The sequence below is a fragment of the Salvelinus sp. IW2-2015 genome, unplaced genomic scaffold, assembly GCF_002910315.2.
Source record: "Salvelinus sp. IW2-2015 unplaced genomic scaffold, ASM291031v2 Un_scaffold1641, whole genome shotgun sequence".
Classification (NCBI taxonomy): Eukaryota; Metazoa; Chordata; class Actinopteri; order Salmoniformes; family Salmonidae; genus Salvelinus; species Salvelinus sp. IW2-2015.
Window position 1 is genome coordinate 105,260 of NW_019943055.1, and position 18,012 is coordinate 123,271.

The 18,012-nt window shown below is 42.5% G+C and overlaps 1 protein-coding gene across 4 annotated transcripts in view; it reads left to right on the plus strand.

Annotated features, from left to right (window-relative positions):
• The first annotated feature begins 3,169 nt into the window (after positions 1–3,169).
• LOC112071555 (transcription initiation factor IIA subunit 1) overlaps positions 3,170–18,012 on the plus strand; it is a 24,953-nt gene continuing 10,110 nt past the window's right edge. Inside the window, exons 1-10 of one of the 4 annotated variants that reach the window (XM_024138999.2) lie at positions 3,170–3,410; positions 7,953–8,054; positions 8,289–8,448; positions 10,223–10,261; positions 10,399–10,463; positions 11,643–11,718; positions 11,874–11,915; positions 12,181–12,332; positions 12,863–12,997; positions 13,235–13,492. In XM_024138999.2, coding sequence (XP_023994767.1) covers positions 3,381–3,410; positions 7,953–8,054; positions 8,289–8,448; positions 10,223–10,261; positions 10,399–10,463; positions 11,643–11,718; positions 11,874–11,915; positions 12,181–12,332; positions 12,863–12,997; positions 13,235–13,492 — 1,059 coding nt within the window. In that variant the 5' untranslated portion in view covers positions 3,170–3,380. Of the gene's footprint in view, positions 3,411–4,444; positions 4,565–7,952; positions 8,055–8,288; positions 8,449–10,222; positions 10,262–10,398; positions 10,464–11,642; positions 11,719–11,873; positions 11,916–12,180; positions 12,333–12,862; positions 12,998–13,234; positions 13,493–18,012 lie in introns of those variants that run through there. The other 3 variants (XM_024139000.2, XM_024139002.2, XM_024139001.2) reach the window with 3 other exon arrangements.

The following is an 18,012-nucleotide window of genomic DNA, read 5'->3' on the forward strand; positions in this document are numbered from 1 at the left end:
AGCGAAAAAACACACCAAGCTAATTTACCAACATTTCTGAAAATGGAAATAATGTTTTGTAATGAAACTGATCAAATGTAGGAGAGAAGAATGTGTGGAGTGTGTTAACTTGACTGATGTGGGGGGGGTTCTGTGTCCTGTGGTCCAGATCATCCATACCCACTGAATGTCCATTGAGGCACGTTTCCATGGAGACAATAGGAGGTAGCAGTAAGGTTCTTTGTCATCCTGCATTCCTTCCATGGCTTTATGCTTTCAGGGAATTTTCCCCCTAGAAGAGGAGGGGTATTGTTAACATAGTCTGTACGACACCACAGACAAAGCTTGCCCGAGGTGTACATCATTGAGCTATTTTCACCAAAATTGCACATCTTATATGATCAAATCAAATCAAATGTTAGTTGTCACATGAGCCGAATACAACAGGTTTACAGTGTTTACCTTACAGTGAAATGCTTAATTACAAGCTCTTAAACAACAATGCAGTTTTAAGAAAAATTCCACAAAAAAATAAAATAAAGTAACAAATAATTAAACAGCTGTAAAATAACAATAGCGAGTCTATAAACAGAGGGTACCGGTGCAGAGTCAATGTGTGCGGGGGCACCGGTTAGTCGAGGTAATTGAGGTAATATTTACATTTAGGTAGAGTTATAGTGACTATGCATAGATAATAAACAGAGAATAGCAGGTACGTCAAGGGGGGGGGGTCATCTGGGTAGCCATTTGATTAGATGTTCAGGAATCTTATGGTTTGGGAGTAGAAGCTATTTAGAATCTTCTTGGACCTAGACTTGGCATTCTGGTACCGCTTGGCGTGTGGTAGCAGAGAGAACAGTCTATGACTAGGGTGGCTGGAGTCTTTTACAATTTTTAGGGCCTTCCTCTGACACCGCCTGGTATAAAGGTTCTGGATGACAGGCAGCTTGGCCCCAGTGATGTACTGGGCCATACGCACACCCTCTGTAGTGCCTGCGGTTGGAGGCCGAGAAGTTTCGATACCAGGCAGTGATGCAACYAGTCAGGATGTTCTCAATGGTGCAGCTATGGAACCTTTTGAGGATCACCGAGGAACTTGAAGCTCTCAACCTGCTCCACTACAGCCCCGTCGATGAGAATGGGGGYGTGCTTGGTCCTCCTTTTCCTGTAGTCCACAGTCATCTCCTTTGTCTTGATCACGTTGAGGGAGAGGTTGTTGTCCTGGCACCACACGGCCAGGTCTCTGACCKCCTCCCTATAGGCTGTCTCATCGTTGTCGGTGATCAGGCCTACCACTGTTGTGTCATTCGGCAAACTTAATGATGGTGTTGGAGTCTTGCCTGGCCATGCAGTCATGTGTGAACAGGGAGTACAGGAGGGGACTGAGCACGCACCCCTAAGGGGCCCCCATGTTGAGGATCAGCGTGGCGGATGTGTTTTGTTACCTACCCTTACCACCTGGGGGCGGCCCATCAGGAAGTCCAGGATCCAGTTGCAGAGGGAGGTGTTTAGTCCCAGGGTCCTTAGCTTAGTGATGAGCTTTGAGGTTACTATGGTGTTGAACACTGATCAGTAGTCGATTAATAGCATTCTCACATAGGTGTTCCTTTTGTCCAGGTGGGAAAGGGCAGTGTGGAGTGCAACAGAGAATGAATCAGGTGCGACMAAACTAGGGYTGTAGGACCTGTCTCGCTGACTGAGATGTCAAGAGAGCTGAACAATGCCTTATCAAGGCCAGACCTCTTCCATTTTAGCAATGATTGAGTCAAAATGTTTTGACCATGACAGCTTGCTTGCTATCTAGGGCCCAGCTGTTTAGTCAYCTCAACTTGCTCAATTGGACAAAGTATTCAATAATACATCTATATTTTAGCTTTGAGCGAGTGATAGTAGTGTATGCCTTTCACCTTGCATTAATTGATTGTGACGTGGGTATTCTTACGGGTTGGAAACTGATCCTGTGTGTTTGTCCTGGTGTGTGATCACCCTCTAGCGGTGGCAATGAGTTACTACATCCAAGTGTCCCCTGAATCTGTCACTGGCAAAAAACACTTRGGGGAAGAAATGGATGACATCTGAGAGGAAGAGGCGAATAATATATTAATATTATCTATTATAATGTATCATCTTTGATGGCATGCAGTATTGAATGACATAAAAGTGCTTTGCAAAGTTTGGGCGGTACCATGTGACAAATAGAACACTAAGAATAAAGGAATTCACAGTTACGAAGGGAGAGGGTACACAAATGTTTTTAATGAGTAAATCAAATCAAATGGTTTTTTAAATGTTTTATTTAACCATTATTTAACTAGGCAAGTTAAGAACAATTTAAAATTTACAATGACGGCAAACCCGAAAGCAAAAGGTATCCTGCGGGGACGGGGGCTGGGATTAAAAAATAATATAAAARAATACAACAAAACACACATCACGACAAGAGAGACACCACAACACTACATAAAGAGAGACCTAAAATGACAACATAGCATGGCAGCAACACATGGAAACACAGCATGGTATCATGTGACCAATGGTATTTGTTACATGCACCGAATACAGTGAAAATATMATTTACAAGCTCATTCCCAAACRATGCTGAGTTWAATAACAAAATGTTTAAAMACATGAGAAATAAAACACACAATAATTAAGTTATATACAGTGTTAACCTCTACCATATCATTGTGCAGGGATACGTGGTGATTGAAGTAGATACAGAATGTACAAGGAGGCAGGGGTAAAGTGTCTATACTGTGGGTGTACTGTATGTGTACATGTGTGGTAATGTCCGCTGGGCTCAGACGTCAGTTCAACGTCAAAGCAATTCAGAAATTATAAAACAAAGCCATTTCATTTTGTGAGCATTCTCATTCATGCAATTCCCAGTACACAATGTAACAATATATTTCCCAGTACAGTCAAAGCTGAAGTTGAGCCACGTTCATTTGCCAAACGTTGTCGAACGTTGCAGATAGAAATTCCATGAATAGAGCCTACACATGATTCCTTGTTCTATATGTCAGAAATGCATTTTAATGATTCTACATAATACATTCTATCTGAACGTTCCAAAACGTTGTGTCCTGCTGAACTCGTCCCTGTTTTCTCCTGAACGATATTCCCGCGTAATCTCGCGGTAATGACCGGGTTGACCCTGCCCTATGTCTCGCGCACTCGCAGCTCCATGCTCGGTATATAAAGGAGGACAACGGCGGGTGAAGGACGGCTGGGAAGGCAGAGTCCGTGTTTGTAAATAAGACCGTTAAAATCTGTGTTTTATTTACAAAAGTTATGCCGGCTATTTWTAAGTGTCGTACCCAGTTGTTTTAGGTCGTTTTTAAAATATTTTTTTGCTCTTATTTCTCGCTTGATTTTCGTGTGGTTTTACACTACGCGTAATGGCGAGCTCGGCTAACTCGAATCAAGTGGTAAGGATCATTGGCAGAGGGTAGTCAGTAAGAACTGATGATGGCAAACTGCTAGCTGCCAAAAAAAAGGTTGGCATTTTGAGTGGAARCATATTAAAAGGGACTTAGGGAGTATTGTTGGCAAACAGTGGATGTTCTCATTAATAAAAATGATAGCCATAAGTACAAGCGGCCATTTTAACCCCTTTTCGAAACCATTTGAATCCTCTGCATTTCTTCAGAATACAGCTGGTGAATGGCGTTGGTAACTTGGGCTAATCAAAGCCAGAAGACAAGTCTTTGGTTAAGTTAACGACATAGCTAGCTAAATAGTCAAATGTGACTTGAGCCTTTTTAATTGCAACGTAGACTAATTTGCAATCTTGGCTACCAGCTAGCTAGCATGCAGCAGCCTATATTTGCTGGTGCGTTTCGAGGAATTTTGGAAATGTGTTTCCTAGTTAGAAATAGGTCTAGTGTTTAGTAATACCTAACTAGTAAGAATTGTGTTTAGGTATTATTCCTCGAATTCAATGATAGCTAGTAGTTTGCCGCGAAGTAAGGTTACAGTTGGAAGCACCTTCTCATCCAATGCGGATGTTAAATTCCAATTTTATCAGAATTCAACTGTCATCTAGAAAGTATTGCTTGATCATTTCAAATAATGTTCAATGCCTCAGCCCACCATTCCACGAACAAGGCWGCTAACGTCAGCAAGCCGCCCCAAGCCAAATGTCCCGTTTTCTATTAAACATTTTTCTTTCGCTGGCCCCATCTCTAAAATTACATATTAACTCACTAAAATACCACAATCTAGATACCAGCAATTCAGTTTACATCCATCATTTGAATAGCGACTCCGAGCACCAGGCAATGGTCGCTGACCCCGGCTCGGTAAAATCGCGTCCATGTCTCCTCTCGACGGTTGTGACCCTCCTCCTCTCCGCAGCTCGGTTTTATACAGCCATATTGGCTCTCTAATATAGACTGCCAGTGATGGGAAGGTGCTACTCAACGCTACGTCACCGGCTCTACATATAAACATCAGACCGAGCTTTTTATAGTAGGGAGGGAGACTGAGGTCCACGACAACGGACACSGACGAATAAGGACAGTGACCTCTGTCGCTGTCCATGCGACCATTTTAGTTTGGGGGAATAATGGTCGATTGAAATGTTAGTGTATTTTGTGCATAGCCGATTGAGTTTAACTAGCTACAACTGATCAGTGTCTTTAGGGTGTTTACGTTTTGAGTATACCATAAATGCCGATTGATTGCGAAACGATTGATGTGTGGTGTGAAAGCTCCCGTATGCACATTTGCGGGCTGGTCTTTCGATGATCTGTTAGCTAGGTGCTGCATTGTTGCTGCCAATGCCATGGCTATCATGAAACATCAGTGTTAAATAGATCTAGGTAGGCCAGGGATGGGTAACTGTCGAGCGGCCCAATTTAAAAAAATAAAATAAATGTAAAAATAAATAAAAACATCTAAATGAACCAGTCGGTCTCAACTTACTGTTGAGATAGAATAAACAAGATGCAATTTTGAAATGTTGGTTGTGCATCAGCAGTCACTCAATCATCCCAAATTAGATCGGAAAATTAGTCTAGCGKCCAGGTATCTAAAYTTATAGTAAGCATGGTTGAATTACCGACTGGGGTGGGGCCYATTGATCATCAGTTGTCATATTAAAAACTGCAAACATTTGCCTCCATCCTATGGAAAAATGGGTAGAATTGCAGGAAATTAGCTGTAAAACTGCACATTTTATCTCTGCCCCATGGCACGAAATGAGTTATAAAATTGCTAAATCCTCTCTCCGCCCCATTGTAAAACGTATAGAATTGCAGCAGACTTGCTTTWAAACGGCAACATTTTCTCTACTCCCCTTGGCTAAATGTGCAGAATTGCAGGAAAATAACTTTAAAACGTTTCTCTTTGCTGTCACAAAGGGGGGGCTGAAATGTTTTACTTGCATAATTTAATCGTTTCTAACTGTTAGTTAAGAACGGCACATTTATTCTGTTGCAATTTTGAGCTTTCTATATTAAGTTAGTTTTGAATATGTTATGGTATGCAGTTTGAATACATGCGACTGAAGTTCAAAGGTAGTCAAGCTCTAAATATACATAAAAAAATAATAACATAATAAATATTGGATCATTTGTTAGCCGACATTCTTTACCGTGGTGCATTTCAGTTGTCACCATGTGAAATAAATATACTTAAGCAATAATGCAGTTAATGTTAAATAATGCAACACCCAGCTAACATTTGGCAATAATATGCCGTTGATGGTATATTATGGCCAATATACCACGGCTAAGGGCTGCTCTTTACGCACGACGCAACTTTGAGTGCCTGGATACAGCCATTAGCAGTGGTATATTGGCSATATACTACAAACCCCTGAGGTGCCTTACTGCTTTTATAAACTGGTCACCAAGGTGAGTAGAACAGTAAAAAGTACATCACATGATGAACAGTTCTTGTGCTGACATTGCTTCCAGAGGCAATTTTTGAACTTGGTATTGAGTGTTGCAACCGAGGACATACAGCACTCAGTGGTCCCATTCTGGGAGCTTGTGTGGCCTACCAGTTCGTGGCTGAGGCGATGTTGCTCCACTTCACAATGACAGCATTTACAGTTGACCGTAGCAGCTCTAGCAGGGCAGAAATGTGACGAAATAACTTGTTAGAAAGGTGGCATCCTATGATGGTGCCACATTGAAAGTCACTGAGCTCTTCAATAAGGCCATTCTACTGCCAATATTTGTCTATGGAGATTGCATGGCTGTGTGCTCGATTGTATGCACCTGTCAGCTATAGGTGTGGCTGAAATAGCCAAATCCACTAATTTGAAGGGATGTCCACATACTTTTATAAACAGTGCATTCAGAAAGTATTCAGACCCCTTCCCTTTTTCCACATTTTGTTACGTTACAGCTTTATTCTGAAATGGATTAAATAAATTGATTTCCTCATCAATTTACACACAATAATTTGTGTGTAAATTGCACCCCTGTAATGACAAAGCAAAAATAGGTTTTTAAAAACAAATCACATGTACATAARTATTCAGACCCTTTACTCAGTACTTTGYTGAAGCACCTTTGGCAATGATTACAGTCTCAAGCCTTCTTGGGTATGACACTACAAGCTTGGCACACCTGTATTTGGGGAGTTTCTCCCATTCTTCTCTGCAGATCCTCTCAAGCTCTGTCAGGTTGAATGGGGAGGGTCGCTGCATAGCTATTTTCAGGTCTTTCCAGAGATGTCTGATTGGGTTTAAGTCCGGGCTCTGGCTGGGTCACTTAAGAACATTCAGAGTCTTGTCCCTAAGACACTCCTGCGCTGTCTTGGCTGTGTGCTTAGGGTCGTTGTCCTGTTGGAAGATGAACCTTCGCCCCAATCTGAGGTCCTGAGCGCTCTGAAGAAGGTTTTCATCAAGGTTCTCTCTGTACTTTGCTATGTTCATCTTTCCCTCGATCCTGACTAGTTTCCCAGTCCCTTCCACTGAAAAACATCCCCACAGCATGATGCTGCCACCACCGTGCTTCACCGTAGGGATGGTTCCATGTTTCCTCCAGATGTGACGCTTGGCATTCAGGCCAAAAGAGTTCAATCTTGGTTTCATAAGACCAGAGAATCTTGTTTCTTATGGTCTGAGAGTCTTTAGTTGCCTTTTGGCAAACTCCAAGCGGGCTGTCATGTGCCTTTTACTGAGRAGTGGCTTCCGTCTGGTCACTCTACCACAAAGGCCTGATTGGTGGAGTGCTGCAGAGATGGTTGACCTTCTGGAAGGTTCTCCCATCTCCACAGAGGAACTCTGGAGCTCTGTCAGTGACCATCGAGTTCTTGGTCASCTTTGACCAAGGCCTTTCTCCCCCGATTGCTCAGTTTGGCTGGGCAGCCAGCTCTAGGAAGAGTCTTGGTGATTCCAAACTTCTTCCATTTAARAGTGATGGCGGCAGCTGTGTTCTTGGGGACCTCCAATGCTGCAGAAATGTTTTAGTACCCTTCCCCAGATCTGTGCCTCAACACAATCCTGTCTCTGAGCTCTACGGACAATTCCTTCGACCTCATGGCTTGGTTTTTGCTCTGACATGCACTGTCAACTGTGGGACCTTTATATAGACAGGTGTGTGCCTTTTCAAATCATGTCCAATCAATTGAATTTACCACAGGTAGGCTCCAATCAAGTTGTAGAAACATCTACAACTTGATTGGATACACCTGAGCTCAATTTCAAGTCTCAATGCAAAGGGTGTGAATACTTATATAAAGAATATATTTTTGCAAAAAAATCTAAACTTGTTTTGGCTTTGTCATTATAGGGTATTGTGTGTGGATAGATTTTTTTTTTCTTTTTCCCATCAATTTTAGAATAAGGCTGTAACGTAAACATGTGGGAAAAGTCAAAGGGTCTGAATACTTTCCAAATGCACTGTATATAGTGTAATTTTTTTGTCATACCCGTCCGTGCATTCAGGGCTCAAACCACCCAGTTTATAATATACATTAGAGCACTTCTAACAGTACTCTGTATGTTTTCTCAGCCTAAACTCTACAGGTCTGTGATTGAAGATGTTATCAACGAGGTCCGGGAGCTCTTCCTGGATGAGGGGGTGGACGAGCAGGTCCTCATGGAACTCAAAACGGTACAGAACACAGAACTCTTCCTTCTAGTGACATTCCATTCTAGAATGTTGTTCTCTCTTGTCTGCGCTAGTGTTAGCTTCCYTTTTGTTGCTCCCATTTGATGTAGTTTCCACTATGATAACCTCTCTGTCCCTGTAGTTTTGTAAAAAGTAGAATAGACAATATAAATGTCAAAATGGTGGTCAACAGTCTACCCTCCATTTTAAAGTTCCCTCTCCTCCCCTCTCCTTTAGCTGTGGGAGAACAAGCTAATGCAGAGTAAGGCAGTGGAGGGCTTCAACACAGAGGAGCAGGCGGCCCTCCAGGCAGCAGCCCAGCAGCAGGCACAACAGGCCCAGCAGGCCACCCAGCAAGCCCAGACACAGCAGCTCCTCCTGCCCCCGCAGCAGCAAGGTGAGTCCCAGGCATCGGCCCTGACACACCGCTTCTGTTGTTCCCGGTACGGCTACATTTAATTTGTTTAGACAGGCAGTCCAATTATTTTATTTTTCACTAATTGGTATTTTGATCAATCACATCAGATCTTTTTCAGAGCTGATCTGATTGATCAAAAKACCAATTATTGGGAAAAAGATCAGAATTGGGCTGCCTGTCTAAACGCAGCCATAATTGGCTGGTTTCCCAGACATAGATTAAGCCTAGTCCTAGAYAAAAAATATATAATRTCTAATGGAGATTCTCAATTGATTATGCTTTTAATACTAGGATTTGGCTTAATCTGTGTCCAGAAGGGTATTTTACCAAGCAGGTTTGAGGAGTTAGCGAGGTAACTTTGGTCAACTCTGAGTTCAACTTGGGATAACCGTTCAAATGAAAGTGGCTCACCTTTTAAGCCAGGTAAATTTCTATGGCAACGAATCCTTCAGAACTAACCTGCTCCGTGGCAGGCTAACTCACGGCTAACTCCACTTACCCTGAATGAAATGACTGAGCCACCGGTTGAGGACCAATGAAATCAGATTCCCTCSCTCTTGCAAAGATTGCGTCATCATCCCCTTCATTTGAGGAAGACGACTGATTTTTAAATATTTTATTCATCAGATGTTTTTTTGTGTTTAAATAGTCACGTTAAAACAGTCATGAGAAATGCCTTTTGAGCTTCACACACAGTAAGGTTTGTGTGACTTGATACAATTATTGATAATCATTGATAAGCACACCAAAGACGGCATTAACGATAATTAATAACATAAAGATGTGTACTTCTAAGAGTCTATGTCACCCCATCGCCTGCTGGAATTTACAATTTTACATTTTTCTTTCATTTCCATGGACTCACCCATGGATTGATGTTTCAGCATTGTTTCAACGAAGAGTCTGGTTGTTCGACTAGCCATGTGCGACTTGCATGCATGAATGAAAAGCGCTATACAAAAACCAACAGTTCCCTGACACACCTACCTACAGCCCTTTAAAGCAACCTACCTACAGCCCTTTAAAGCCACTTACCGTAGCCCCTTTAAAGCCACCTACCTACAGCCCTTTAAAGCCACCTACCTACACCCCTTTAAAGCCACCTACCTACACCCCTTTAAAGCCACCTACCTACAGCCCTTTAAAGCCACCTACCTACACCCCTTTAAAGCCACCTACCTACACCCCTTTAAAGCCACCTACCTAAACCCAACATTGGGTAGCCTAGTGGTTAGAGCGTTGCAAGTTCAAATATCCGAGCTGACAAGGTACAAATCTGTCGTTCTGCCCCTGAACAGGCAGTTAACCCACTAGGCCGTCATTAAAAATAAGAATTTGTTCTTAACTGACCTAGTTAAATACCTTAGCCCCTTTAAAGCCACCTACCTTAACCCATTTAAAGCCACCTACCTTAGGCCCTTTAAAGCCACCTACCTTAGCCCCTTTAAAGCCACCTACCGTAGCCCATTTAAAGCCACCTACCGTAGCCCATTTAAAGCCCTTGCCCTGCCGGCTAACTCTGTCCACACTCTCTCATTTATAGGACCGTCTATAACACTTCCCATACTCACAATGTATTATATAACATGTTATGTCCATTAACCCAGGTACAACAGGTCCTTTAAGGTTGCTCAATTCAAAATCCATTTCAATAACTACTTAAAATGGCTATCATATCTGCAAACTATACTATATAAACTGTTGTTCAAACAGCAATGAAGACATTGAAAAGAGAATCCTTTCTCATTCACAGTGACGAGCTGGCAATCGACCCGGCCTACTGTCACCAGCGGTAATATTATAACATGATTATTACACACACACACAGTTGGTTCCAAAGCAGCATTTCTAAGGAGCTGTATCATAAATGTATAATTAGTGACAAAATGTAATAAATACTGAATACATTTGTATAATTTCTTTCCACAGCACCCCAGCAGCAAGTCATTATGCAGGATCCTAAAATTCTGCAGCATATGAGTGCAACAGGGATGGTGAGTGGAGTAGTGGGTTTGTCTGTAGCTGGACCACAGGTATAGGACCAGAGTTTCCCACCATAGGACCCTTGAAGAATTAATTCAAATAAATTATAAAGACATTACGAGTGACAGTTTTTCATTGATGTCATATTTCAATGGCATCTGTAAAGTTATTCACGGTGAAACCACTGCAGACAGATTCCCCCCGGCTGACCTAATGCATGTGTCAATGATGAGAGCCTCACCATTATGAGTGGCTTCCCTTTGAACTCACTCACATGGATTATAGAATAGCTGAGACACACAGACACCTCTACACACACACACACACACACACACACACACACACACACACACACACACACACACACACAGTGTAAACGTGAGAGCTGGACTGTAACCGTGAGAGCTGACCAGGCCCAGTTGGAGGACAGATGGATGAGAGAGAGGAGGAGAGGCCACGCAGGAAATAGTTTACTGAGAGCTAAGATTTTAGACTAGATTACAGAGCAGATAACTCGAAGAGCTTTGCACTCGTCTGTCCCCCCTCTCTCTGTATCTCTCTCTCTCTCTCTCTCTCTCTCCTCTCTCTCTCTTCTCTCTTTCTCTCTTTCTCTCTGTGTCTTCTCGCTTGTGTGTCCTCTTTCTCTCTCTGTGTCTTCTCGCTCTGTGTTCTCTCTTTCTCTCTTTGTTTCTTTCTGTGTGTCCTCTCTCTCTTTTTCTGGTTCTGCTTCTCTCTTGTCTCTGTGTCTCTCTCTTTGTCTCTGTTGTCTCTCTGTGTCTGTCTCTCTCTCTGTGTCTGTCTCTCTCACTCTGTTGTTTTTTCAGACTAAATAGGAAGTTGTCTCTAGTTTTCTTCCTTGTTTCCTCTCCAACCTCTCCCCCACCCACCATCTGGTGTTGTCTTCTCAACTGACACCTGTCTTCTGCACAGAAATATAGGATTATCTTAGCAAATTGCTAGTTACATTTTAAAAGCTTCTCCAGGCATTTAAATCTGAGGAGACTCCATCTCAAACAACCACTCCTCTCTCTCTTGTGTGTGTGTGTGTGTGTGTGTGTGTGTGTGTGTGTGTGTGTGTGTGTGTGTGTGTGTGTGTGTGTGTGTGTGTGTGTGTTCCTGAGTGACTAGGGATACCCATCCCTCCTGTTATTTGCCTGGTTTGTGATGTGTTTTCTCTGTCTGACCTCTAGAATGCAGCAACCACAGCAGCAACCTTGGCCTTACCAACAGGAATCAGTCCCTACCAACAACTCATCACTAGCCAAGGTATATAACATCCCACCAGCTCCAGTCTTGATAATATATTACAACAGTACATATTGATTATAAAATGCAGAAAGATGACTTCACCAAATACCAATTTGTTTTGTTTTTTGTTCTGCCCTGAATTTCTTCTGTCCTTCCCGGGTGATGCACATCAGGCGGCAATTTGTCCCAGAATATGTATCTTAAAACAGTGGACGGTGTGTACAACTTATACTCCCCAAAACATTTAGGAATGACAAACTATTTTTCAGACTTGTTAATATACTTGTTCCTCAACATTCAAAATGTTCTTGATCTGKTCATGGTTTCGCTACTCTGGGTCTTGGGTTTAGTCTCACGAGGTTGGGTCTGAGTCTTGGGGGCTCTGGTCTCCATCTCTCTCTCTCCTCTGATCTCGGGTCAGATCCTGAACATACTCTTCATAGCTCTAAAACGGCACCTCTACCCTGTCCCTGACCCCAGGTCAGATCCTCCAGGTGCTGCGTGCGGCTAACGGGACCCAGTACATTATCCAGCCTCAGCAGCAGATGGTCCTTCARCAGCAGGTCCTTCCTCAGATGCAGCCTGGCGGTGGGCAGGCCCCCGTCATACAGCAGGTACGCCCCATCACACAGGTAGGTCCTATCACTGTCCTCCCAGTGTGTGTGTAAAAGTTTGAGCTGCCTGGTACAGGTGGAGGCCTCCTGGTGCAGGTGGAGGCTCCCTGGAGTTAGACCCCCTGGTGTAGGTATAGGTCTCCTGATGCAGGTAGAGGCCTCCTGGTGCAGATATAGGCCTCATGGTGCAGGTATAGGCCTCCTGGAGCAGGTATAGGCCTCCTGATGCATGTATAGACCCCCTGGTGCAGGTATAGACCCCCTGGTGCAGGTAAAGCCTCCTGATGCAGGTATAGGCTCCCTGGAGTTAGACCCCTGGTGCAGGTACTCACAGTTAAACAACATCATGCAGTTAATAGTATTTTCTGAGGCCACTTGCTCACTAACCACGGCCAGAACCCTTGGTCCTGTGTCAGAGCTGTGGTAGATCTGAGTTGGGGTTCATTCAGTTTTCAATTCAACAAGTGCCATTGAAAACGGAATGGTAGATTCAAGTGGTCATTACTGTGTGGGGTGTAATGCCATGTTGCTGTACCCCTCCCCTTCAGGTACTGGCTCCTCTACAGGGAGGACTCCCCCAGGTGCTGGCTCCTCTACAGGGAGGCCTCCCCCAGCAGACAGGAGTCATCATCCAGCCTCAACAGGTCATCCTCACTGGGAACAAGGTCCAGCAGAATGCACAGGTCAGACCTTACTCACTAGTCACTACACACGGCGTATTATACAAAGTGTTTATTTTGATAAAATATGCTTTAGTATAGCTATATTCAATTTATTTTTACATTCAGCTCTTGACAAGCTATAGATAGGCAGATGCCAAAAGGGAATTGTTGATGTTATTATACAGACGATCATGATTACTCTGCTGAACACCCCATCCCACATTCAACCATCTCTCACTAACCCATCCCTCTCTTCAGGTAATGCARATGACAGGCCAGCCCGGTCAGGTGCAGCAGATCCAGCAGCAGGTCCAACAAGTTCAACAGGTCCAGGGCGGAGCTGCACCAGGAGGCCCACAGCAACAGCAGCAGACCCAGCAGCAGCAGCCTCCTATAATGCTGCAGGTGGACGGAGCGGGGGACACGTCCTCAGACGAAGAAGATGAGGAGGAAGAGTATGACGAGGAGGAAGATGAAGAAAAGGAAAAAGATGGAGAGGACGGCCAGGTGGAGGAGGTGGGTAGGACTCTCAATGAGACGAGAGAAAGACGCCAACCTTTCTGAAACCTTTTACCGTAGAATGTTTGTATGAATCTTTTAATCTCATCTGTAAATCGAGGACAGTTTAATTTGATCTTAATCTCATGACATCACCAGCCAAGTCTATATTATCCCGACAAATAGTTGAGCTAGCGTAGTTTAGCTTTACATAACAATTATTACATGCATCTATTAATAAGGTTCGTATGTCAGAGTTCGTATGTTTGAGCTGCTACAGGATATTACCGTACCAGAGTTTATATGTTAGAGCTGCTACAGGATATTACCGTACCAGAGTTTATATGTTAGAGCTGCTACAGGCTATAATGCTGCAGGTGGAGGACGGGGGAACTCCTCAGAACGAAGAGATAGGAAGGAGAGTATGACGAGGAGGAAGAATGAAGAAAAGGAAAAAGATGAGAGGAACGGCCAGGTGGAGGAGGTGGGTAGGACTCTCAATGAGACGAGAGAAAGACGCCAACCTTTCTGAAACCTTTTACCGTAGAATGTTTGTATGAATCTTTTAATCTCATCTGTAAATCGAGGACAGTTTAATTTGATCTTAATCTCATATCATCACCAGCCAAGTCTATATTATCCCGACAAATAAGTTGAGCTAAGCGTAGTTTAGCTTTACATAACAATTATTACTGCATCTATTAATAAGGTTCGTATGTCAGAGTTCGTATGTTTGAGCTGCTACAGGATATTAACGCTACCAGAGTTTATATGTTAGAGCTGCTACAGGATATTACCGTACCAGAGTTTATATGTTAGAGTGCTACAGGATATTACCGTACCAGAGTTTATGTTAGAGCTGCTACAGGATATTTACGTACCAGGTTTATATGTTAGAGCTGCTACAGGATATACCGTACCAGAGTTTTATATGTTAGAGCTGCTACAGGATATTTACCCGTACCAGGGAACCTGCATTTATAGTCTTAGAAAGCTGCTACAGGATTTACCGTACCAGAGTTTATATGTTAGAAGCTGCTACAGGATATTACGCTACCAGAGTTTATATGTTAGAGCTGCTACAGAGATATTACCGTACCAGAGTTTATATGTTAGAGCTGCTACAGGATATTCACGTACCAGAGGTTTATAATGTTAGAGCTGCTACAGGATATTACCGTACCAGAGTTATATGTTAGAGCTGCTACAGGATATTACCGTACCAGAGTTTATATGTAGAGCTGCTACAGGATATTACCGTACCAGAGTTTATATGTTAGAGCTGCTACAGGATATACCGTACCAGAGTTTATATGTTAGAGCTGCTACAGGAATTAACCGTACAGGTTTATATGTTAGAGCTGCTACAGGATATTACCGTACCAGGTTTATATGTTAGAGCTGCTACAGGATATTTACCGTACCAGAGTTTTATGTTAAGACTGCTACAGGATATTACCCGACCAGGTATTTTATGTTAGAGCTGCTACAGGATATTACCGTACCAGGTTTATATGTTAGAGCTGCTACAGGATATTACCGTACCAGAGTTTATATGTTAGAGCTGCTACAGGATATTACCGTACCAGAGTTTATATGTTAAGAGCTGCTACAGGATATTACCGTACCAGAGTTTATATGTTAGAGCTGCTACAGGATATTACCGTACCGAGTTTATATGTTAGAGCTGCTACAGGATATTACCGTACCAGAGAGTTATAATGTTAAGAGCTGCTACAGGATATACCGTACCAGGGTTTATATGTTAGAGCTGCTACAGGATATTACCGTACCAGAGTTTATATGTTAGAGCTGCTACAGGATATTACCGTACCAAGAGTTTATATGTTAGAGCTCTACAGGATATACCGTACCAGAGTTTATATGTTAGAGCTGCTACAGGATATTACCGTACCAGGTTTATATGTTAGAGCTGCTACAGATATTACCGTACAGGTATTTTTAGAGCTCTACAGATATACCGTACCAGAGTTATATGTTAGAGCTGCTACAGGATATATACCGTACCAGGGTTTATATTTAAGACTGCTACAGGATATTACCGTACCAGAGTTTTATATTAGAAGCTGCTACAGGATATTACCGTACCAGAGTTTATATGTTAGAGCTGCTACAGGATATTACCGTACCAGGGTTTATATGTTAGAGCTGCTACAGGATATTACCGTACCAGAGTTTATATGTTAGAGCTGCTACAGGAAATTACCGTACCAGAGTTTATATGTTAGAGCTGCTACAGAGATATTACCGTACCAGGGTTATATGTTAGAGCTGCTTCAGGAATTTACCGTAACCAGTTTATATGTTAGAGCTGCTACAGGATATTACCGTACCAGAAGTTTATATGTTAGAGCTGCTACAGGATATTATACCGTACCAGGTTTAAATGTTAGAGCTGCTACAGGATATTACCGCTACCAGAGTTTATATGTTAGAGCTGCACAGATATTACCGTACCAGAGTTATATGTTAGAGCTGCTACAGGATATTACCGTACCAGATTTATATGTTAGAGCTGCTACAGGATATTACCTACCAGAGGTTATATGTTAGAGCTGCTACAGGATATTACCACAGTACCAGACTACAGGAAGTTATACTATTCGACCAGAGTTATATTAGAGCTGCTACAAGGATTTATTACCGTACCAGATTTATATGTTAGAGCGCTACAGAGACTTATAGTTAATCCGTACCAGAGTTTATATGTTAGAGCGCTACAAGATATTACCGTACCAGAGTTATTATGTTAGAGCTGCTACAAGATATTACCGTACCAGAGTTTATATGTTAGAGCTGCTACAGGATATTACCGTACCAGAGTTTATATGTTAGAGCTGCTACAGGATATACCGTACCAGAGTTTATATGTTAGAGCTGCTACAGGATATTACCGTACCAGAGTTATATGTAGAGCTGCTACAGGATATTACCATACAGGGTTATATTTAGAGCTGCTACAGGATATTACCGTACAGAGTTATATATTAGGCTGCTACAGATATTACCGTACCAGTAGATTATATGTTAGAGCTGCTACAGGATATACCGTACCAGAGTTTATATGTTAGAGCTGCTACAGGATATTACCGTACCAGAGTTATATGTTAGAGCTGCTACAGGATATTACCGTACCAGAGTTTATATGTTAGAGCTGCTACAGATATTACCGTACCAGAGTTATATGTTAGAGCTGCTACAGGATATTACCGTACCAGAGGTTTATATGTTAGAAGCTGCTACAGGATATTTACCGTACCAGGGTTATATGTTAGAGCTGCTACAGGATATTACCGTACCAGAGTTTATATGTTAGAGCTGCTACAGGATATTACCGTACCAGATTTATATGTAGCTGCTACAGGATATTACCGTACCAGGGTTTATATGTTAGAGCTGCTACAGGATATTACCGTACCAGAGTTTATATGTTAGAGCTGCTACAGGATATTACCGTACCAGATTATATGTTAGAGCTGCTACAGGATATTACCGTACCAGAGTTTATATGTTAGAACTGCTACAGGATATTACCGTACCAGTTTATATGTTAGAGCTGCTACAGCAGATATTACCGTACCAGAGTTTTATAGTTAGAGCTGCTACAGGATTATTACCGTACCAGAGTTTATATGTTAGAGCTGCTACAGGATATTACCGTACCAGATGTTATATGTTAGAGCTGCTACAGGATATTACCGTACCAGAGTTTATATTGAGAGCTGCTACAGGATATTACCGTACCAGAGTTTATATGTTAGAGCTGCTACAGGATATTACCGTACCAGAGGTTTATATGTTAGAGCTGCTACAGGATATACCGTACCAGAGTTTATATGTTAGAGCTGCTACAGGATATTACCGTACCAGGGTTTATATGTTAGAGCTGCTACAGGATATTACCGTACCAGAGGTTTATATGTTAGAGCGCTGCTACAGGATATTACCGTACCAGAGTTTATATGTTAGAGCTGCTACAGGATATTACCGTACCAGAGTTTATATGTTAGAGCTGCTACAGGATATTACCGTACCAGAGTTTATATGTTAGAGCTGCTAACAGGATATACCGTACCAGAGTTTATATGTTAGAGCTGCTACAGGATATTACCGTACCAGAGTTTATATGTTAGAGCTGCTACAGGATATTACCGTACCAGGGTTTATATGTTAGAGCTGCTACAGGATATTACCGTACCAGAGTTTATATGTTAGAGCTGCTACAGGATATTACCGTACCAGAGTTTATATGTTAGAGCTGCTACAGGATATTACCGTACCAGAGTTTATATGTTAGAGCGCTGCTACAGGATATTACCGTACCAGAGTTTAATGTTAGAGCTGCTACAGGATATTACCGTACCAGAGTTATATGTTAGAGCTGCTACAGGATATTACCGTACCAGAGGTTATATGTTAGAGCTGCTACAGGATATTACCGTACCAGAGTTTATATGTTAGAGCTGCTACAGGATATTACCGTACCAGAGTGATATTTAGAGCTGCTACAGGATATT